Genomic DNA, 24,937 nt, shown 5'->3' with positions numbered 1-24,937 from the left:
TCTACAGTTTGTGTGGGGCAGGGTCGCCAGGCACACCTTGCTGAATCTTCTTGCTCAGGATCTCTGGTAAGGCAACAGTCCACATATTGGCTGGGACTGCAGTCATCTCAAGGCTCCACTGTGGGTGGGGAGAGTCTACTTCCAGGCTCACTCAGTGTTGTCTTTAGCAGGATTTAGATTCTTGGCAGGCTAAAGGCCCCAGGTCCTTGCTGGCTGTTGGCCAGAGCCCTCCCTCAGCTCATGCTACATGGGCCTCTAGGACAGCTCAGCACATCTGGCTTCCCTCAGGTTGATCAAGAAAAGGTAAGCAAGAGAGAACAGCAGGCGGCAGATTCACTGGGAGCCATCCTGGAAGCTGCCTGCAACAGTAGAAAACCCACATCTACTTTTTTCTTGTTATCTAAGTGTCTCCTGTATTTACGTCTTTCCCCTATGGTCCTTATGTGCGGGCATATGTGGGTACCTATGTGTGTGCACATATGGGTACATCTGAACACCTGCTGCATCATTGTTTTTGTCAGATAGGATTATTAGCTTAAAGAAAACTGCCTCTTTACTATGTTTTATTTTCTTATCTCATTATGGCAACATTCTCATTTTAACATCACTCATTTCTTTACCGTTATTTCTGTTAACATTTATTACAGAGCCTGGTCTATAATGATTGCTCAGATTTGTTAAATGGACTTGTAAAATAGTTTATTTCAGAATTTTATGAAAAACCAAGCATATAAAAAATAGAATAATATAATGAACTCCACAGATCTGTCAACCAGCTTCAACAATTATTAATATTTTACAAGTCTTGTTTTTTTCTCCCCTCCCCCTCCCAGAGTCATTTATTGTAAATCCCAGACATTCTGTTATTCTACTTATAGGTACTGGAATATGCATCTCTAACATAAAGGTTATTTTAAAAAATAGCTTCCCTGCCACCACCATATCTAACAGAATGAGCAGTAATTTCTTATCATCTATTACCTATTTCATGTTCAAATTTCCCTGAATTGTCCCAACAGTAGCTTTTCATAGTTGGTTTATTTTTTTTATTTTTTTTATTTTTATTTATTTTTTTTTTTTGAGACGGAGTTTCACTCTTGTTACCCAGGCTGGAGTGCAATGACGCGATCTCGGCTCACCGCAACCTCCGCCTCCTGGGTTCAGGCAATTCTCCTGCCTCAGCCTCCTGAGTAGCTGGAATTACAGGCACGTGCCACCATGCCCAGCTAATTTTTTGCACCTTTAGTAGAGACGGGGTTTCACCATGTTGACCAGGATGGTCTCGATCTCTTGACCTCGTGATCCACCCGCCTCGGCCTCCCAAAGTGCTGGGATTACAGGCTTGAGCTACCGCGCCCGGCTGGTTTATTTTTATTGGGAATTAAACAGGGTTTATATGTTTCATTTGATTGGTAAGTATGTTAAGTATCTTAATTTATAACAGGTTGTGGAATTAATATAAATAGTAAATTTTGTTTAAGTAAGTGGATTTCCTTATTTGTTTAACATGGAATCCATTTCGCCTCCATAGCAATATCCCAGTTTCCCCAGGAGGAATTAGTGCTTTTTCACTGGTTATACTTGAGAAGACCCGACCCCCTGCCTGCTTTCAAGTATAATTCTGTGGGCTCCTGATACCCTTCTAGCAAATGTTTCTTTTGCTTAAGCAAACCAAAGTCAATTTCTTTTGCTTCCGGCCAGACACCTCTAATTGATAGAAATATAAACTATTCCGGCCAGGCGCAGTGACTAAACGCCTGTAATACCAGCACTTTGGGTGGCTGAGGTGGGCAGATAACAAGGTCAAAAGATCAAGACCATCCTGGCCAACTTGCTGACACCCTGTCTCTACTAAAAATACAAATATTAGTTGGGCATGGTGGCAGGAGCCTGCAGTCCCAGCTGTTCGGGAGGCTGAGGCAGGAAAATCACTTGAATCTGGGAGACGGAGGTTGCAATGAGCCGAGATCTCGCCGCTGCACTCCAACCTGGTGACAGAGCAAGACTCCATCTCAAAAAGAAATATAAACTATTCTAGCAGGTTATTATAATCATTCTGTTGATGTCCTTATATTGTTTCTTTCTATTCACATTTTCTTTAATCAGACTTTAGTTTTTACCTTTTTTTCTAATTCTCAGAGTATTTTTTTTTTGCCTTTTCTATTCAAATTAGCCGTACATTCTTCTTTGTTTCATTTTTATCTAATTTAACTAAAAGGAAACTCCTTAATACTACTATAATAGCATTAAGAGACTATACAACACTGGCATTTGGTCAAATTTGGAACGTCATTGCTCTGTCAGAATATGTCTGCTTCTTTGGCAGCCTGCATGATTGAAATTATAGTTGTCTGACCTACTGATTGTCTTTAAAAAGAAACAAATCTATAGAGTTGTATCTATATTCTGTAAACATAAAATCTGAAGAAAATTCTCTCCTCATAGCTTTTTAATTGGAAATGGACCCTGTAGAAAATATTGTTGCATTTTTTTGTTGTTTTGAGATGGAGACTAGTTCTGTCGCCCAGGCTGGAGAGAGTAGTGGCTCCATCTCATCTCACTGCAACCTCCACCTCCCAGGTTCAAGCGATTCTCCTGCTTCCACCTCCCAAGTAGCTGGGATTACAGGTGCCTGCCACCAAGCCCAGCTAATTTTTGTATTTTTGGTAGAGATCGGGTTTCACTGTGTTGGGCAGGCTGGTCTTGCACTCTTGACCTTGTGATCCGCCTGCCTTGGCCTCTCAAAGTGTTGGGATTACAGGCGTGAGCCACTGGACCTGGCCACAATTTTTTTTTTTTTTTTTGCAAGAGGGAGTCTTGCTCAGTTGCCCAGGCTGGAGTGCAGTGGTGCAATCTCAGCTCACTACAGCCTCCGCCTTCTGGGTTCAAGCAAGTCTTCTGCCTCAGCCTCCTGAGTAGCTGGGATTACAGGTGCCTGCTAGTATGCTCAGCTAATTTTTGTATTTTTACAAAATAATTCCATTGCTGGAATAATTATGGACATTTAATAAACATATTGAATATCCTGCTATTGATGCTGTGAAAACTTTGTAAATTTAATTATAAATGTCCAGAATGTCATACTCTTAAGCAATGTGTAGAAATGTCTTTGAAAAAAGATCCTAAAGATCTTTTATGAAAAATAGCAAATTAGGGGCATTTTTAAAAGCCCTTTCTAAATGAACAATGAATATAAATGTTTAAACTTCAGTTATGTTAAAAGTAGGAAAGCCTCCACCTTATGTCACAAACTCAAGACTATAGACAGACACAATTTTAAATCAAGTGAAATACCAAGTCTTCAGTAATCAACTCTTTTGCTGGAGAAGATGCTAAAATGTTGTCGGGACAAAAGGAATAGTGTCGAAGAGACAACTGAAGAAAATACAAAGGGATTTTTACCTAACAAAATGGAAGAATTATTTTACCACAACTGCTTCACACTGTCAAGGACATTTAAAAATCAGTTGAGTGAGGGAGAGCTCTATGAGATGCGATAAGACAAGAAGATATGATTAAAAGAAACTGTTGAGGCAAGAATTTTGAGGATAGACCAATGATATAAAAAGCTAAAAATTCATCGTGGCTGCAGTAAGCAGAATTGACACTGCAGAAAGAGGGAAAACACCACGGAGTGAAGATTTCAAAATCATACAGAATGCAGAAACAAGGGATAAGAAATAAGACTAAGAGAAGCTGATCTAAACTGTGGAGAACAGAAGAGCAGATAATTGCTGTGGCTGAAAAAGAGAGCTGAATAAGTCAGTAGGAATTCATTGGAGATTTATTTTTGAAGTTGATCGGAGAAGTACATTTAAACATTTTATTCAGAGACACATGTATTGTCACTGGTAAAATGAGAGGAAGCTGTATATGGTCCAAATTGCTAGCTCAAAATCCCGCCCCCCAAAAAAAATCAGTGTTTTTTTTTTTTTTTCATTAGGCAAAAGAAAGAAAATAGGAAGGAAGCATAAAAAATATAAAAATTACATAAGACAGAATAGCCATGAAGCCCATGTAACTTGAGTATTCTCATCTACTAAAATCTCAGATTGGGTTAAGAAAACAAAACCCAAATTAGTCTAAAATTTAAATTAAAAGATGAGCAATGATATTCCAGGGAAATGTAAATAGCAGGTTGAAAGTGTTGCAATATTATGACCCAACAGAATCGAAAAAAAATATTACGTAGGAGTAGAAAATCTTGTAATGCCAAACAGTACAATCTACCCTAAGATGTACCTCTCTGGAACTAAATAGCACGTTGAACATACCACTGAAACATCCAAGGAAACCAACCATAGGGAAAGAAAATTGACAAAATATTACAGACGTTGTATGGGTAATGGATATCAATTCCTGTCTGTTTGGAATTATTTTCCTGGCTCACTAGTAATGGGCTTATCTCTACTTATATTACTAGTAGAAGTAATTTAAGCGTCCAGTGTAAATGGATACTTAAAATTTTTTCTGTAATTTCTTTTTTTTTTTTTTTTTTTTTTTAAGATGGAATCTCCCTCTAGTCGCCCGTGTTGGAGTACAGTGGTGTCATCTCAGCTGACTGCAACCTCCACCTTGCAATTCAAGCGATTCTCCTGTTTCAACCTCCTGGGTACCTGGGATTACAGGCACATACCACCATGCCCTGCTAATTTTTGGAATTTTTAGTAGAGATGGAGTCTCACCATGTTGGCCAGGCTGGTCTCAAACTCCTGACCTCAAGTGATCCACCCACCTTGGCCTCCCAAAGTGCTAGAATTACAGGTGTGAACCATTGTGCCCAGCCATGTCTAATTTCTTTCTTACAGCTTTTCTGTCTATACTTCACAACTGGTCTTTGAATATGAGGTACTTAGTCTGTTAAACCTACTACCCTTTGCTCTCAGCAGATCATCTTCTATTTCACAGAGAAAATAGTGGGTGTAAGACATAAGTAACCTTGCCTTTCTGCCTATCTTCCCTCACCTACAAACGATTTGTTTGATTACTAGAAGAAGACATGTTTTTTGTCCTAACACTAAATGCTTGCCATTTTTCCTGCTTCTCTGAAAGTGTCAACCTCATGTCTCAGGTGGATTATTAACAGACCTGTATCTGAATCTCAGGTCTGTCCACAAGACACACCCACAAAGCCACCTGCCTCCTGGACATCTGTCTTCCTGGGATGTCCATCAGCATCTCACACACATTTTAAAATTTGAATGCGTCACTTTCCTCTCTGATCTTGCTCCTCCTCTGGAATCCCATCAGTGAAAGGAGCCACACTCTCCAGGAGGCACATTTTTCCTCCTGAGGGCTGTGGTTGATGATTGGCAGGGAGTGTGGTTGTAGTGACCTAAAAGAAAGTCTTCTAGATTTTGTTTGAATTGTGGGTTCACTTGTATTAGGGTTGCTTTAGCTGTGAACAAAAACATTTTGATACATTATTTATAAAACCAGCAGTGTGATCATCCTTTTGGCAATAGAACATTTGGGAGAATTGTCTCTACTATATGATTGCCACTTTTATGCCCCCAAATCACACCTTTCCTATGATTCTTGGGGTAGGAAATTTCTCTTCAGTTGGAATATGTGAAGCAACGTTCTCCAATGCTCAAAGAAGATGTAGACTTATAAAGAACAAATTTTAAAATACCCTGGAAAACAGTAAAAACATAAGATGGGAAGCACTGTGGTTGGGAGTTAGTGTTGGTGGCACAGGGCTGTGGCAAGGGGAGCAGGGGTGTATAGACAGGCTGCATCTATAAAAGAGCGGACTATGCATTAGCCAGTTGTGGTCATGCTTTTGCTTATTTACAGGAACACCGTATCTTCACAAAGCATTCTAAGGAACGGTAATTATTGGTTAGTAATATATTTTAGAAGGTTGTGATCTCCTAAGTAAAAATAAACTCAAGTTTCAGAGAATTTTGAATTGCCCTTTTCTTACTCATTAAAGAGTAGGAAGAAACTATATTTTTACTATCAATTTGGAAGAGTTTGAAAACATATTTTTTTCATTAATTGGGTATTGCTACATTTCTCCTGTATTTTTTCTTATATTTTCTGGTGTAACTTTAGTGACAAATTGCCGTAGAGGCATTTGAATTTAGGACTCTCAGAGGGGAAGGAGATGGAGGTAGGAGGGATAGTGCCAGTGAATGCCGTATATCTGAGAGAGATTTATGTTTATGAAAAAGGAAATGAGTGGATTCCCAAGATTGTAGCTTTAAAGTCTGAATATTGCTTTAAGAGTGTTTAGAATTGTTGGGGCCACGATGAAGGTTTAGATTTTAGATCTTAAGGAAAGCCAGGACTAGAAAGGTCTGTTCTGATTATTTCCAGCTACTGCATGCAGCTCAATGTCATTTGAAAACATTTTTCTCGTTCTTTAGCATCTTTGATTGAAGGTGAAATCTTAATGCCTTGGAGGGAAATTTCTAGTGCCACAGCATAAAAGGACCAGCAGCCGCAAGTGGGATATAATTACTGATGCTTTTAAAAGATATGCGAGCCTTTCTTTCTGCAGTTAGCGTGTTAAACCAAATTAGTAATAAGAAATCTAAATGTTTAGTCGAGCGTTTTTTTCTGTTTATTAGTTTAATGTAAGGACCATGGAATAAAGTCTTAAGCAAAGCCAAAAGACTGTTGAAGATAGGCTATATTTTTACCCACAAATAAGGCGAATACCCACAGTGTAAGGTGCTCTTCCCTAGGCCACACCGTTTGCTCTCATGTCTTCTGCTTGCTGGTTTCTGGGTGGCTGTGCATTTGCCTGTTTAAGGGAGTAGGCTTTTACTCTTTATTCAGTGTGCCAAATATCATCACTCACTGACATTGACCAAGCATTATCAAAAGTGGATGTTTAAAATAGACCAGGAGGTGGCATACCACTTACAGATATTTTTGGTTTTAATATATTTAAATGCTAGTCACTTAAACTACATTTTAAACAAGTTTTTGAGCAGGGGACACATTCTAGCAACTTTCTTAACAGGCCTTTTAAACTTTTTTTTTTAGACTCCAATCGATTACAAGTAGTTGTCTCTTTTTATTATGGTATTCAGTATCCTATTTTATTTAAAGACAGTGGCCTAGAAGATCTCAGTTCAATTTATTTTCTTTTCTTTACATTTATATTTTCTTTTAGGTATTAGGGCTAAGTCATACTGCAGTTGTAACAAGAAAGAAAAATGTTCCCGCCTTAAAACGTGAAACTTACACAGTAGATTTTATTAAAAAGCAGATTGAAGAGTTCAACATAGGAAAGAGACATTTAGCCAACATGATGGGAGAAGATCCAGAAACTTTCACTCAAGAGGATATTGATGTAAGTACACTTACTCTGTTGGAAAAGTAATTGCTGTGGAGTTTTAGATATTAAAAGCACTTTTCTTCATGAGCCCCTTAGCTCTGTGTTTTAATCAAGCTGTCAGAATAAGGAAAAATGTTGCTACACATTGCAAGTTGGAGCCATGGTTTCAAAAAGAAATGTGCAGGATTTACATAATATGGTGAGTTTTAGGTGTTACTTAGAAATTAATCTATAAATGCTTATATACTATTTGGAAATGTTTAACCTGTTGTATAGTTTTAGACTCAGCTTTCTTACAAAATGATAAAACAGATAGCAACAGAAATAGAGTCAAATTTGTATCAAATCTCATTAGTAAGCCTTGGCCCAGTGTTTTTGTCAAATATGTATCTGAATTTTCAAAATGGGGCATAGTCTAAGTGATTTGAAAATTAGGATCTGAATTCTATTCACTCTTGAATTATTATATTCCTGTTAAAGGCAGTAATTGTCAATAATATTTTTGCTAGATGTCCTAGAGTAGCTAGCAAAGGAAGCTGAATTTAACAACTTTGAATCTTGTCCTAATTTTTAAAAAGAGACCTCTAACATCCCATGATGTTTTATATTTAACCAAAGAACATCTTTGTATAGATAACATTGTTGTATGATTTCAATATTGTAATTTTTGTCATTTTTTGCACTTTAGTTTAATTTCAATCTTTTTGTATACTTTTCCTGTTTATAAATGGTACTGAATTATCACTTTCAGGCCCCAAACTAACATTTTATATGCAACCAGAAGGATTTCTTATTGCTCTTATAGGTTAGGTGATTTAGAGTTAGGGATCTTGTAGCTGCTGTCCTTTTTTTGAATTTTATAGTAATCTGGATGAATATTATCTATAAAGAGAGGCCGTTCTTCAGTTAAGTATAAAATACCATGAGATGTTAGATACTGCTTTTTAAAAATTAGAACATAATTGAAAGTTGTTAAATTTAAGTTCCTTTGCTAGCTATCCTGGGGCATTTAGCAAAAAAGTATTATTGACTATTAGTGCTTTTATCAGGAGTGTAATAATTCAAGAATGCAACAGGAATAGAATTTAGGTTCTAATTTTCAAATTACTTAGAACATAGACTCTCTAGACTCTAAGTTTGCCCACTCTGGACTTTGATGTAAGTAGAATCATATAATATTTGGTCTTTAGTGACTGGCTTCTTTCACTTAGCACAATGTTTTCACATTCATCTATGTTGTGGCATGTGTGTCAGTATTTCATTCCTTTTTATTCCTGAATAGTTTTTGACTGTGTGGATATACCATATTTTAAGAACTCATTCATCAGTTGATGTACATTTGGGTTTCCATTTTTGCTTATGATGAATAAGGCTACTATGAATGTGCATGCTATAAAGTTCTTGTGCAGACATGTTTTTATTTCTCTTGTGTATATACCTTAGAAACCATTGTTAATCCAAGGTCATGAAAATTCACCCCTATATTTTCTTCTACGAGTTTTGTAGTTTTAGCTCTTACTTTTAGGTCTTTGATCCATTTTGAGGTAATTTTTGTATGTAATGTGAACTTCATTCTTTTACATGTGGACATTCAGTTGTTCCAGCATCATTTGTTGGAAATACTATTGTTTTCACATTGAATTCTTTTGTCATTCATATTGACTATCAGTATAACTATGAGGGTTTGTTCTATTTTATTCCATTGATGTATACATTTATCCTTATGCCAGTACCACTTTGTCTTGATTACTGTAGCTTTGTAGTAAGTTTTGAAATTGGGAAATGTAAGTACTCCTGCTTCTTTTTTGCTTTTTTTTTTTTTTCATTTGAGATGGAGTCTGACCCTGTTGCCCAGGCTGGAGTGCAGTGGCGTATCTGTTGCTCACCGCAACCTCCACCTCCCGGGTTCAAGCAATTCTCCTGCCTCAGCCTCCTAAGTAGCTGAGACTCCAGGCACGTACCACCACACCCAGCTAATTTTTGTATTTTTAGTAGAGACGGGGTTTCACCATGTTGTCCAGGATGGTCTCCATCTCTGGACCTCATGATCCACTTGCCTCAGCCTCGCAAAGTGCTGGGATTACAGGCGTGAACCACCGTACCCAACCTCCTTCTTGCTTTTCAAGATTATTTTGGCTATTCTCTGCTCCTCAAATTTTCATATGAAATTTTAGGATTAGCTTGTCAGTTCCTGCAAGGAGCCACCTAAGATTTTGATAGGGATTGTGCTGAATCTCTGGATAGATTTTGGGAATATTCCCATCTTAATTAAGTCTTCTGATCTCTGAACATGGGATGTCCTTCTATTCATACAGATTCTCTTTAATTTCTCTCAGTGATGTTTTATAGTTTTCAGAGTCAAATTTGGTACTTTTTTGTTAAATTTATATCTAAGCATTAGTGTCTTAAAAACTTCTATTGTAAATAGAATTGTTTTCTTTTATGATATTTTCAGTTTCTTATTGCAAGTGTATACAGTTGATTTTTGTATATTTTTGATTTTGAATCTACATCCTTGCTGAACATACTAATTCTCATAGTTTTTAGTGGACTTCTTACGATTTTCTAAATACAGGATAATGCAGGAGAGCCCATATATACAAAGGTATAGCAGGGTATCCCACATATATACTAATCCCAAAGAATCCACTAGGAGAACTAGGATATTTCACCTGCAAGTAGAAAGAACTCTGAGAACTAGGATATTTCACCTGCAAGTAGAAGTAGTTTTATTTCATTTTTTGTAATCTGGATACTCTTATTTCTTTTTCTTACCTAATTGCCTTGGCTAGAACCTCTAACACTGTTGAGTAGAAATGGCAAGAGTGGATATCCTAAGTTTGTTCTTGATCTTGGGGGAAAGCCTTCAGTCATTCACCATTAAATATGATGTTGGCTGTGGATTTTTCATGGACGCTCTATCAAATTCAGTAAGTTTTTTCCATACCTAGTTTTTTTGTTTTTTGTTTTTTGTTTTAACTTTTTTGTTGTGGTGGTTGATGTTTTTATCATGAAATGATATTGGATATTGTCAGATGCTCTTCCTTTTTGATGATACTTTTGGCTTTTGGCTTTTCTGTTGGTATGATATATCACACAAATTGATTTTTATATGTTAAACCAACCTTGCATTCATGGAATAAATCCCACTTCTTTGGTGCATATAATCTCTTTTATATGTTTCTGGGCTTGGTTTGCTAGTATTTTCTTGAGGATTTTCATGTTTAATTGATACTGGTCTGTAGTTTTCTTAGTGTCTGGTTTTGGTATCGGTAATACTGGCCTCATTGAATGAGTTGGGAAGTGTTCTCTTCTATTTTTGGAAGAGTTTGTCAAGAATTTGTATTAATTCTTCTTTAAGTATTTGTTTGTATTTACCAGTGAAGCCATCTGGGCCTGGGCTTTTCTTTGTGAGTAGTTGTTGTTGTGTTTTGTGTTTTTTTAACTTGTTTACTTTGTAAAATGGTCCTCCCTTTCTCCTTGTGGTCTGTGTGTCCCTGAGTGACTGTTCTCAGCAGTAGGATTTCATCACCCAACTGAGTTTACTACTGAGATGTTTTTGAGCAACTCTTAACAAACTTTTTGGTTTGTCTCTTTGATTGATAAAGACGATGCCTTCCTATGTTGTTGCCAGGCTAGTCTGAAACTCTTAGCACTAAGCCATCCTCTGACCTTGGCCTCCCAAAGTGCTGGGAGATTAAAGGCATGAGCCACCATGCCCAGCCCCTCTTAACTACCTTTTTGGATGTACACTGGGCATTTGTATGTAGCTTATTGAAAGAAGCAGAATCATTCAACAATTTTGTAATTTTACCTGAAGGGATAAGCATTTTACAGTGTAAGTATTAAACATGAATTTTGTTGTTTGGAGTACTTTGTTCATTGTTTGGATGTTTACCCAGAGTTTTTGATGTTAAGATGATTTTCATGAGGATTTAATTTATACAGAGTAGCCATGGTGTATTATTTAATTCAATTACATAGTTAAAAGTCTAGGCTCAATGTAATTTTCACTTAAACAAATTAAGCACTATTATATTCAGATTAAGCTATTAGTTATTTTATATATTTTAGAAACTAGTTTTTCCATACTAGTTATCCAGTTACTAAAATAATGATTGTGAAGACCACTGATGAAATGCATTTGGGCAAAGCATTTAAGATTTAAAACAACTCTTTCATATATATATTTCATATATCTTTTAAACATTTTTGTTATTTATAACAGATACAAACAGGTGATTTTATCTAGAGAATCTTTTTAATATTTAGAGAAATATAGAAGGATCCTATAGCTTAGTGAATACATTATCATTCAATTGGGTAGAAACAAATGTTTTGAGAATGTATTTAGTTCTGGTTCTCAAAATAGATAATTATTTTTCAGAGAAGAAATATTTAACATCACTATGTAAAGATAAGTGGTGGCAGGTATTCTGTACTTTTAAAACTATATGTGTGTATATATGGTACAAGCAATTTGATGTCATTTTGTGTGATTGTGTTAACAAAGTACTATAAAAATCTACCTTTAGTTTTAGCCAATTAAGTAATCAAATCATGAATTAATATGAAAACCAATCGCTTTTTAAAAATATATAGACTTCTAAAATGAGGTTGAATTTTTTATGAGGAATATAAATGCAGAACATGTAGACAGCTTTATTAGATTGATTTTTTTTCCTGTCATTTTATTAAAAATAAATTCATTATAGTTGCAATGATCTTTTAGAAAAATACAGGAACTGGGATTAGGAGAGTCCTTGTGATGTCACTAGATAGTGTCATTGAGGCAAGTCACGGCTCTCTGTCACTTGATTTTCTTATCTATGAAATAATAATACTCACTTGCCTACCTCAGGATATATCTAAAAACCATGACATTAATGCAGTGTGTTATTATTCCTGTTACTATTAATAGTAATAAATACCATCTGCCATCACTGGAATCATTCCCTAGTTCTCTGCTTTGTCACACAAGTCTTCCATGCCACCTGAGAATGAGTGCTGAAGAGAATCATCTGAAACACTGTTGGGTACATTGATTTATCATTGATTGACTAAAGGGGAGATTGCTTTATCTCCTGTAGGTTGATACTATCTCACCTAGCTTGGTATCTAAAAAGCCCATATGGAAGTGAGTGTTAACCATTTTCTTTGATACCAGTGACATAATTCTGCTGTGCTAGACTTTGCTGCAAGTGATAGATTGGCTTCACTGACTCTTGTGGCATTTTATTAAATGTACTGGACCCCTTTTGGCATCGAATTTTATTAAATTTAGTGGACCCCCCCCCACCTTTGTGGTACTTGAGTAGACGTAAAAGCAAAGAAGAACAGTGACAACCATTACCAAAGAATTAAAATTACATACTCATGGTTTCCTGTTTTCATTCATGTTTTTTAAAGTGTTGTTTTTAAAAGTGGTTCAGCAGCGTGTATCAACTGAAAGGGACACTGTGGCTGATGAGACAACATTTCCATGCTGCAACAATGAGTTATTTCTGAAGACAAAAATAATTTATCCAAATTCTTTTTATAATTTATCCAAGATTAAGAAAATATTTTAAGTTTCCATTCCAATTGCTGTTACATATTTAGAAGTTATCATGCTTTTTAAATGTTTGTTTTTTTGTTTTTTTTTTTTTTTTGAGACAGAGTTTCGCTCTTGTTACCCAGGCTGGAGTGCAATGGCACGATCTTGGCTCACCGCAACCTCCGCCTCCTGGGTTCAGGCAGTTCTCCTGCCTCAGCCTCCTGAGTAGCTGGGATTATAGGCATGTGCCACCATGCCCAGCTAATTTTTTGTATTTTAGTAGAGACGGGGTTTCACCATGTTGACCAGGACGGTCTCGATCTCTCGACCTCGTGATCCACCCGCCTCGGCCTCCCAAAGTGCTGGGATTACAGGCTTGAGCCACCGCGCCCGGCCTTAAATGTTTGTTTTTTAATACATTAACTAAGACTAGGAACAGTAGCTTTTCTCTGATTATTTAGTATGATCAGGAAATTAGATAATCCACAAAAATTTTTCAGATAAGGGAAACCTATTTTTAAGTGTTATTTGTAATGAAAACTACCACCACATACTGAAAACCTTCTATATATGTGTGAAATGCCATCTGGGAGCCTGATATACCTTGCCACATTTTATCTTTGTAAAAACCTTATGGAACAGGTATCTTCTATTTTAAAAAAAAATAATAATACTAAGACTTTACAAGGTCTTTATCCAAAAATTGTTCTTTCTACACTTTCAGATTAATTTTTTAGATAACATTTTCTAAAATAAATTTCAGTCTCCCACAGTCTTATTTAGTAAGATACAGTGAGTATCATTTAACCTTACAGTGCTCTGGGATTTTCCTTTTTAGTATGGTTGTTAGCCCCTGACTCTAGCTCATAGAGAATGCCTGTAGCTGCAATGAATAGCCTGGCTATGCTGTATTACTGATTCTTGTCATCTCCCTTGCTGTCAAGACATCTTATGTCTGCCTCTAGCCTCCCTCACCTGTCTTCCAACCTTCTGGCATAACTAAGCTTGTTAGGCATGTGAATTAAAACCAAGAGCCACTGGACTCTGAATTAATTATGTGTCCCTCCTAGTAAATAAAATCCACGAATTTATGTCAGCTGTTGCAACTCTTCATAGGTGTTTTTCATTGATTTCTAGTTTTACAACTTTACTTCAGAGGGTTAAGTTTGAATAGAAATCCAGCCTCACTGAATATAGCATATATAATTTATGTGTGAAAATTATACCTAGCTAACCTAATATGCTAGTGATTCCTTAAGGCTTATTAAAGAGTACAATGTGAGTTGGTAAAAGGAATATGATGGATAAAATTTTTGAGTAAAAAGAATTCTGCTTATCACTGTTGGTACTTATTTTAAAGTTATATCACTTAGAAGATTTATCACTATTGTTAAGGCTACAGGTTTCTATATATTTCAGAGTTTTTCTTCCAAAATTACTTTGCTTTAGTTGGTGTTCAATCTTTTTATTACATTTACAAGAAAAATATTATTTTTATTGGTGAAAAAGTAAAGTACTATCATTAAAAAGAAATTAGTCATTGGTGGGTATAGATTTTTTTCATTCCGAAATAGTTTAATTTTTGCCCAGTTTTTAAAATTATATTGAAACAAACTAGCTATTGTTCTTACCCACTGAACCATGATGGTATTACTAATAACATTTGAAAGCTCTATAACAGGAGGAAAAACAGGTAGCCTCTAACAAAATTAGTAGTGTATATGGTGTTAGGCTGAAAGTACTTTAAATGCAGGCTAAATATTTTGCGAATAGACCTTAATGCTGTTATCCTCAACTCCTGTTTCATAAATCTTTCACAGGTTACTGCCAAATGTTGACCAGTGTATAAAAATTATTTTTGGCTGTAACAGTATATGGAACTGTTAGGAGGAATCTGTCAGATGGAACCTTGAGCTGAATGAGTCTTGTGTTTTAGTGTAAAGAAGATTTGGGGTGTATGGAAACCAAAGAACTAAGCCCATGAGTGTGTAACAGAGGCAGCAGAAACAGTTTTCCTTATTGACCCCAAGACTAAAGAATAGCTAGGTGAAGAGAGCAGCCAGTGCCAGGGGAACTTTATAGACTTCGTAACACCTCCTTCTGCTAGAGCAGACATGGGGTAACAATGATTACTAACCTGTTTGGTGAAGTTTCTTGATCCTGTCATGTGTACCATCAAAAATTCTTTTACTCAAAATCATTTGGACAATTCCATTGGTCCAAAAAGTTGGGGACCAGTGACATTTACATTTTCCATTTACAATTAAGCATGTAGTTATTACAAAGTTTAGGTTGAAGACCTTTCAGCTATATTAAATATGAATACAGACTTGCAATTGCATTTGCTAATGTCTTTATTTGGGAATTAAAAGTTAAGTTCTACATTACTATAGAATTTTAGGAAAAAAGCCAGCAAATTGATATATAGCACTGCTGAATCTACCAATTACTTTTTAATTGGTATTATAGACCTCATTCTGAAACCAGAATGTTTTATTCTCCTAAGTGTGAATATGCTGTATGAAGTTTCTCTAATTGATTTGCTGTGCCCATTCTATTTGATGTATCATTTTTCACAATATTTCATAATTTGTGCTCACTTCTAATGAACAGAGTCGTTAGGACAGGCATGTCTAAGTACAACTGACAGCTAACATTAGGTGCCAGATGCAGTTTATAAAGCTATGTAAAACTGTAGAGAACAGTTTAAATAAATTAGCACCTGTACATTAGTCTCACTTGCTGGTAATTTATAAGCGAATCAGTAGAGATGACATTTAGGTAAGTCATTGATCAAGTTAACAGCTGCAGACCCACTGCCCAGCTGGGATACCTAATTAATAGAGATTGCATTCCTGACCCAGTGCTTCTGGGTTGAGTCTGCAATCCTTTTATACTTTGACTTAAGCCTAAGAATATACTCAGATACTTTGCCTTCATTTTAGGGAACTGCTGAATACCGTTATTCTACTTAAAACCCAAAAATGGAAGAAACATGTTTACTAATGAGGATTACCTTACTCCATTTCTATTTGGATTAAATTTTTAAAATTTACATTTTTACCTTTTCTTTCTTTCCTGTCAGCACTTTTTTGTTTTGGATTCACATTAAGTATAGATCTTTTGCTTTTGTTTTGTGGGGTTTTTCTGGGGTGACCAACCAACCATTGACCCTAAACTGTATGTGTAACAATTTCTTAAAGTGTAGCATTAGTTTAAAACACCTAACAACTTTGCCAAGTTAAATTTCATACCGATTTTAGAATTGAACATGGGAAATTTTAAGCCAGAACTTATTTTAGGAAAATGCCTTTTGTTTGCTATTCCTGTGGCAGATACTCTTCTGAGTGAATTTAAAAATGAAAGATTAGGGCATCAGCAACCTTAAATCATAGAGTAAGGCAATGATTTTATATGTAGTTGAGATATATGAACATGGATGGTGAGGATGTTTGAATACTCCTCTGTTTACTAGCGTCACCACCTAAATCTGTTTCTTAGACTGAGAAAAGATTTCTTGAAACACTCATGCTAAAACAAACACAAATACCTGGCTAGCAGGATTGTTCTGAAGCTTATGGAAAAACCGTTAACTGAGTCCCAGTTGATACACGTATTTTTTTTTTTTTTTTTTTTTTTTTTTTTTTTGAGTAAGGATTGGGTATTTCTTAGTTTAAATAATAATTTTTCATGAAGATTGTTTAGAAGTGAAAAAGTGTTTATTTCAGATAATTACAAAATTTCTGTTAATTCTGTCATGATTGGTAAGCTTGTCCAAGTCAGTCAAATCACAATTTGGATGGGAAATCCCAATTTTCCTTTAATTGTAAGATACCTAGGAGCCTAAACCACTTGTTGGCACTTTTTTTCTAGTGCCTAGTAAATGCCACACACATTGTGGGGCCAGTGAACATTGACAGTGAACAGATAGGTTAACATTAACAGAGTATTTCCCTCACCACCTTCCCCCAGTGATTTTCTGGTTGGCTTAAAGACCTTGAAGTCTTATTCAAACATTTTCTTTGCCTTTGTGTTTCTCATTTTGTTTTCTTATATTTCTGAACCTTTCCCAACCACATCTTTGCCCTAATCGAAAAATTTTTGGAAGTAGCCCTTCTACCCTAACCATTTTTGTTACTTATTCTTTATAGTTATTTTATTTGAAATGCCCTTCTTAGTGTTAATTTTATTTTAAGCTTAATACTTTATGTTGGATTGGGAAATTACAATTGTTTGTTTTTGTTTTTTTGAGACAGAGTCTTGCCCTTTTGCCCAGGGTGGAGTACAGTGGTGTGAGCTCAGCTCACTGCAACCTCCACCTCCTGGGTTCCAGTGGTTCTCCTGCTTTACAGGCAATGCCACCATGCCCGACGAATTTTTGTGTCTTTAGTAGAGACAGGGTTTCACCATGTTGGCGAGGCTGGTCTCAAACTCCTGACTTCAGGTGATCTGCCCATCTCGGCCCCCAAAGTGCTGGGATTTTATAGGCTTGAGCCACTGCACCTGGCCACTGTTGTGTGTTTTGGAAAGCTCCAAGGACTCAGGAGGTCAGCTCATGGAAGACTTTATCTTCAATGATGTGTTTTCTCAATATGGGGCAAAGGCTTTTGAGGGGAGCTTGGGAAAGTTTCTTGAGCCATTGGCTTTGGAGAGAAACTGATTGAGTAAGCCAAAGGGCAAAATAGTAGGGGTAAGAGCAAAGATGAAAAGTTAAATATCGTACTGGAGAGGTTTGGGCAAATGTCTTTCTACTGAAATAAATTTCCAGTCATAATGCCCTAGTAGACCACCTTACAGGCAGGCAAAACTAAAACAGTTGATGTGTGGCACTGAGCTGGTTTCACATAGCCTGGCTTTGAATTAGGCCTGCAACATTATTGGTTAAAGAAGTTGAAATCTTAACATTGGGCCTTGTGTGGTGGGAAGGCAATCTGAGAGGAAGAAAGCTGGAAAGGTATTGTGCTCCCTGGGTGGGCCTTGCTCCCTCTACAGGGATGGTATGGGGTGAGCTTCGTCATACCTGAGGCAGAACCTACTGTGACAAGAGACAGCAGTCACTTCAGCAAGACAGTGCTAGTAAGATTGTGCCTGGCGCTGAAATGCAGACTGTAGCAGATGCATTTTGATGCTTTTCCGACACGTAGAATTTCTAATAGTGCATAACTACCAGCAGCAGGTTTGGAGGGAAAGATGATAGTGCCCCATTCCTCCCAACCATCCCTGCTTTTAGAATGGTGATGAGGAAGAGTTATTTTGGAACTGGACTGAAAGTTGCACTACCTGGGAGGAGGAGCCTTGGAGACAGTATTCCCTGGGGGGCATATCGCAAGTAAGATACTGTCCATGTGGGCACTTAGAGAGGACATTATTCCTCCAGGTGGACCTTCCCAGGACATAAGATAGAGGTCTGTGCTTGTCATTTTGCTTTGTTGGTTTTTCTTACTTTAAGATTTGTTTCAAGGCCGGGCGCAGTGGCTCAAGCCTGTCATCCCAGCACTTTGGGAGGCCGAGGCGGGTGGATCACGAGGTCGAGAGATCGAGACCATCCTGGTCAACATGGTGAAACCCCGTCTCTACTAAAAGTGCAAAAAACTAGCTGGGCGTGGTGGTGCGTGCCTGTAATCCCAGCTACTCAGGAGGCTGAGGCAGGAGAATTGCCTGAACCCAGGAGGCGGAGGTTGCGGTGAGCCGAGATCGCGCCATTGCACTCCAGCCTGGGTAACAAGAGCGAAACTCCGTCTCAAAAAAAAAAAAAAAAAAAAGATTTGTTTCTAGGAGAAAGAAACTGCAAGAACGAACAGAAAAGGTTTTCAGTATTTGTCACAACTTGATATTTACATATTTTTGTTTCTAGTAGCAAGTTAAGATTAACTATGGAAATGAACAAAGCATAGGGGGAAAACTAGAGCTGATCCATAAGGACCTCTGAATGAATACAGACTACAAGAAGGTCGATTGGCAAAGTGAAGACGTTTGTAATATTACTCTCATTTTTACTCCATATGCACATTTATGTTACACACAAACACACACTCTCTCTCTCTCTCTCTCGCATACACACACATTTTCCTATTTTCCTACTGCTTCCTATATGTAAATATTTCCACACACACACCCAACTTTGAAGTCCAGTCTGAATGCAATAGGATACCTAAACTCAGTTCTTTTTTTTTTTTTTTTTTGAGGCGGAATCTTGCACTGTCGCCTAGGCTCTTTAAGAGAGTAAAGTTAGTCTGTCACGCTTAGTAGCAGAAGGCCTCTGTAGCCTTAAGAGATGTCAGGAAATGCAGCCTTACAGCTGGTTGTCATGATAAGGAGTTACCCATCCAAGCCCTCAAGGAACCGAATACTGAAACACTGTTTCCAGCCTTTTCACTTCACAGGAGAGAAAGTTAGGAATGGCCATTATTACTAGCTTTGTTGTAGAAGTCCTCTATTCAGAGAATACTGGGTTGTTAATATTCTGTCTTGTTGTTGATTTTTTTTTTTTTTTTCTGAGACAGAGTCTTGCTTTGTCGCCAGGTGCCAGGCTGGAGTGCAGTGGCGCAATCTCGGCTCACTGCAAACTCTGCTTCCTGGGTTCAAGCAGTTCTCCTGCCTCAGCCTCCCAAGTAGCTGAGACTGCAGGCGTGTGCCACCAAGCCCATTTTTGTATTTTTAGTAGAGACGGGATTTCACCATGTTGGCCAGGATGGTCTCCATCTCTTGACCTCATGATCCGTCCACCTCAGATATGTGTTTGTTAATTTAGATCAATAACATTACATTACAGAATTTAACCTTTTAACAGTTTCAGGAAGTTTTTAAAACCTTGCTAAAATACACCTCAGTAACATTAGTACATTGCTGAATTGCACAATTAAAATTAATTGACAGTAAATAAAATGAAATTGATAGTAAATAAAATGAAAATTAACTTCCTCAGTTGCACCAACCACATGTCAGTGGGTGTAGTAGCCACATTGGCTACTTGCTGTCATTTTGGACAGCATAGATAATAGAATATTTCCATTATCAAGGGAAATTCTATTGGACATGTTAGAATTGCTCCTTCATTTCTTCTCAAGTAAAAATTTGTAATTTTTGCTTTGTGTTACTTACAGGAAAGAGAATACTTGGAAGTATAAATAATATTGGTTTGTAGTTTCTATTTTGTCTTTCACTAAAACAATTCAAAACATCTGAAGATTGCCTTTGAAAACAGTTCAAAAATACTACAAAAGAGAAGATAGAAATTTAGAAGTATAGAACATGGTTGCTTTTATCAGAATGAAACAGCAATGGGCCAGGTGCCACGGCACATGCTGTAGTCTCAGCTCCTTGGGAGTCTGAGGCAGGAGGATTTCTTGAGCCCAGGAGTCAAGGCTGTAGTGCGACGTGATCACATCTGCTCTCGTGGGCAACACAATAAGACCCAGTCTCTAAAAAATAAACAAAAAGTGTATTAAAACAATCACAAATTATAGAAAAACAAAAGGTTTATATGACTTGTATGTGTATACATATGTATTTATATGTTAATATGTATATTGCATGGATGTTAGAAACGATTGAAAAACATCAAAACACTCTACTAGCAATAGCAGTAAATACTAATTTGTGTACTTTTTTTTTTTTTTTTTTTTGAGACGGAGTTTCACTCTTGTTGCCCAGGCTGGAGTGCAATGGCGCGATCTCGGCTCACTGCAACCTCCGCCTCCTGGGTTCAGGCAATTCTCTTGCCTCAGCCTCCTGAGTAGCTGGGATTACAGGCACACGCCACCATGCCCAGCTAATTTTTAGTATTTTTAGTAGAGACGGGGTTTCACCATGTTGACCAGGATGGTCTTGATCTCTTGACCTCGTGATCCACCCACCTCGGCCTCCCAAAGTGCTGGGATTACAGGTTTGAGCCACCGCGCCCGGCCCCATTTGTGTACTTTTTCTTATGAAAAACTTCATTCATACAGAAAAAGAGAAATTCTACAGTGCATACCCATATGACAGTCACCTGGATTAACTTTTTAACATTTTGCTGTATTTGCTTCAACTGTATGTTTTTTGGCTGGACTTCTTTTTTTCCTTTTTTTTTTTTTTTTTTTTTGGCAGAGTCTTGCTCTGTCGCCCAAGCTGGAGTACAGTAGTGCGATCTTGGCTCACTGCAACCTCTGCCTCCTGGGTTCAAACTATTCTGCTGCCTCAGCCTCCAGAGTATCTGCGATTACAGGTGTCCACCACCGCTTCTGGCTGATTTTTTTATTTTAGAGAAGGGGTTTTACCATGTTGGCCAGGCTGGTCTCAACTCCTGACCTCAGGTGATTTGCCTACCTCAGCCTCCCAAAGTGCTAGGATTACAGGCATGGGCCACTGCACCTGGCCCACTGTTTTATTTTAAAGTAAAATACAAATATCGTAATTCTTCACTCCTAAATACATCTTCAAAAAATTAGGACATTTGCCTATATAACCACAATATTATTAACACAGCTAAGCAAATTAATCTGAATATTTTAGTCTATAGCAGGAGGTGGAAAATTTTATCTATGAGTCTGTATTTACATTTTCCTAGTTGTCTGTAAAATAGTTTTTATAGTTGGTTCTCTCAGGGGCCCTGAAATCCATTTGGTGGTTGATTTATTATTTGAGTATCTGCTATGTTCTAATTCTGGAGTGAGAAATTATTGACTAAGACAAAGTCCTTTGCCTTCAAAAACACACCTATAGACAACCAAGGTAAAATCAAAGATTTGGTAACAGGGCATGGGAGAAAAAAGAACTGGTAGAAAGCAAAACAAGTTATTTGAGGAACAGTTTTGGGTGTGCTGTGTGGATACATCATTGGAAAAGTCCCTAAGGCAGTTGACAAATAGTTTGGAGCTACAGAAATAAATCTGGGCTCTCTTCCTACATAAATTTGCTTGAAAGGAAGAGAGGTGGAACTCTGAAGAAACAGCACTTAAGGGATGAGCAGAGGGTTTAGAAGAGACCAAGAGGAAACTTGCAGAAAGGTGGGAGGGAATGTGGCTGGAAGAAGTAAGCAAGGTAGCAGCCTCTTACGGATGAGACCTGAAAGCAGGATTTGAAAAAAAAAAAAAAAGCCCTCAGTGACCCCTGACAGAGTAACCACAGAACGGGAATTATGGTTAGGCCAGATGGAAATCTGTGGAATAAAGCACTGGGTACTTCAGGGAGTGGGTAGGTGCTTCTCAGGACAGGAATGTGGGTGAGAATCGAGTTGTTTATGGGCCTGGATACCACCAGGAGCACAGTCTTGTTTAGATGGATACTTCACGTGATCCTTGAGGTTGCTCACAAATGTGGCATCACTGGTATGGAAAGGAGAAAGCTGGGCCTCAGCACTTGGTGAGAGCTGTGAGCAGTGTTGAAGCTAAAAGGCAGTGACAAGGATGGGGAGAGAATGGAATGGCCAGATGGTGTGGACCTTGAAAGAGGCTTATTCTCTGTTTGACTGAGGTGGCACCAAGAGAAGTAATGGAGAGACCAGTGGAACAGGGAGGGCTTCCAGGCAAGGCTACATTTGAGCTACGTCTTGAAAGACAAACAAGCATGTGTTAAGTGGAGAAATAGAACAACAATATTCCAGGCAGACACACAATGTGCAAAGGCATTTGTTTAGAAAGGAAGAAATGACTGGTAAAAGGAGACAGATGTAAAGTATCACTGAAAAGAGTAGATGACCTCTCTCCTTTGTAACCTCTGTGTAACCTGTAAGTATTTCTATCATAGGTCCTGTGTATATTATTTCATTACGTTGTATTATTTTATGTGTAGTATTATAGTGGCCTCTGTATTTGAGACTGCGTATGCATCCGTCTCCACTGACAGAATGATGTTAGGAGCCATACCTTTATATTTATCTTTCTAAACTAGCAGAGTGCCTAGAACTCAGGTGGGATAAATATTTGTTGAATAAAATTTATTTAAGTAAATACTCTTATTTCTTTCTCTGTAAGCACATTTGGCTTTTTCTCCTAATTTTACTACTGAATAGCTGGATATCCTTGATGTCAGTGAAGAAGTGAAACTCTTAATCTGAGAGAAGTAGATTGGTTCCCTGTTATGGGCAAAGAATGATACATTATGAAATTAAATTTCAGAAGGTTCAGATTCTGGCTTTGCCATTCATTTTAATGTCATCTTGGGCAAGCTACTTAACTGCTGCTTCTTGGTCTGTAAAATAGAGCTCATGAATGGATCCTATTTTATGTCATAAAATTATGGGAAATCATGTGCTTTACATAAACTGAAAATTTTTGTGTAGTTAATTAATATTTCTTGAATGACTACTGTGTTGTACTGTTATAAATACCTTTCAAATCCTCACAGCAGCTAGATAAAGTTGATATCCTTGTACATCAGAATCACTGGGAGTGGTAGTATTTGAAAAGTCTTATTATGGTTATAATAAGACATGATGAGGATTATGTTATTATTTACACTTTCATCGTGTTTCCATGTTCACCACCCCCTTTCTTTTGAATTTTGCAGTGTGTAGAGAAAGTAAAGATTTTCCTGTTTTACAGCATGTAATACTCTGCCCAAAACAAATCTATAGGCTTTTCAATTCAGTACTAATACTCAAGATTCACTTGTTATATATATTTGCTGTTTATCTCAAAAAGGTATTAATCTACTTGTGTTTTAGCAACTGTGTGTTACCTGGAAGTTAAGCAGACACAGAAAGCAACAAAATTATTTTTTTTTCTAGTAGCCAGGTAGTCCTTTGTTTGCTTCAGAATCTGTAAAAAGAAAAAGAAAAAAGTCTGCATAGACTGCCCATAGGAGATAAATTGAAGTAAGAGGTTATTGTCACGTTAGTACTATTCCATGCATACTAAACAGAGGCAGACAGCATGCCAGGAATGTGTCTTTTATGTTTTGTGTGTTTTGTTATTTAGTTTAAAAACAACTGACTTATTTTATTTCCTATTTCTTCTTTTGTTGGTTTTTCTTTCATCCTTTGGTTTTCATTGTTTTCACTGAATTTGCAATATTGCTTTTTATCTGATATAATCTTTTGCTCTATGGACCTTTCCCATAGTATTTGGTATAGTACCTAATATAGTGAGGGATTATAAATTAATAAGTGTGTATTAATTTACTTTTAGCTGAGAAAAATTTTTAAAAGCAAAGCCACATTTTCTGATACTTTCAGAAGACTTCTAACAAATTCTTGGTTGGCTTATTTTCATCTCTTTAAAAGAGAGATTGCCTTTAAGTCCTAGACATCCTTTGCAATCAATGCTTTGTTTTCAGTTTCCACCGATTAGCTTCCTCATGAATTTTCTGTCTTAGTCTTCATGACAAATCCAACTATAGGTTGGAATTCTTCAAGTTTCATTTCCCTCTAGGATTCTATTCATTGGTCACCTAAGTTAATAGCAATTTTCATATTTGAAAATGATGCTGATGACAGCTTAAAATTCAGTTAGATTGTCTCCTTTGTGGTTACAGTGTGTTTACCCTAAGCTGAAGAATTGTGCTTAGTGTTCCACGCTGTCTAGTGTTTTGATCCAGGCCCTGGCTTCAGTAGTCCCTTTGCTAAGATGCCAACTAGCCTTGGCTACCCTGTATGACTGAGGACAAGGCCTGAGGCCTACATGGCCCACAAGTGCTGTAGGTTGTAGGCTAGTGTTGGCTTTGCTGAGACAGGTTGTATTTGGGAAAAGCTTACATATTTTTAAATTTTTAACGTTTTTCCCACCTTTTTATTTTGAAACTTTTCACATTTCCAGAAAAGTTGAATATTCATTGAATAAATATTAACACATACCCCCCTCACATAGATTTGCCAGATTTTAACATTTTGCCACATTTTCTGTGTCTTTGTATGTGTAAAACATTTTTTACTGATCCATTGAAAACTGCACATGTTAAACTTAGCCCCTAAATACATCAGCATGTACTTAACCCCTAAATGCATACATTCATTCTTCATACCATTATCTCCCACAATATCATTATCACATCTGATACAATTATAATAATTCTATATGCCATATATATAGTTTTCTTGAAATTTTCCTCTTTTCCCCAAAATGTCTTTATAACTGAGTAGTTGTTTTATAGAATTCAGGCCACTTATCTTGTACAGTCATGTCACATCC

General features: G+C 37.1%; 1 protein-coding gene across 1 annotated transcript in view; it reads left to right on the top strand.

The window, feature by feature from the left end:
• MRPS9 (mitochondrial ribosomal protein S9) overlaps window positions 1-24,937 on the top strand; it is a 63,387-nt gene that overhangs the window by 4,052 nt on the left and 34,398 nt on the right. The window contains exon 2 of the mRNA XM_003922786.4: window positions 7,130-7,309. Within this exon, the coding sequence (XP_003922835.3) occupies window positions 7,130-7,309 (180 nt within the window). The remainder of the gene's footprint in view (window positions 1-7,129; window positions 7,310-24,937) is intronic.

Source organism: Saimiri boliviensis, chromosome 1 (assembly GCF_048565385.1).
Source record: "Saimiri boliviensis isolate mSaiBol1 chromosome 1, mSaiBol1.pri, whole genome shotgun sequence".
NCBI classification, from domain to species: Eukaryota; Metazoa; Chordata; class Mammalia; order Primates; family Cebidae; genus Saimiri; species Saimiri boliviensis.
The sequence above is the reverse complement of the archived record's forward strand: the minus strand, read 5'-3'. Positions and strand labels throughout refer to the sequence as shown.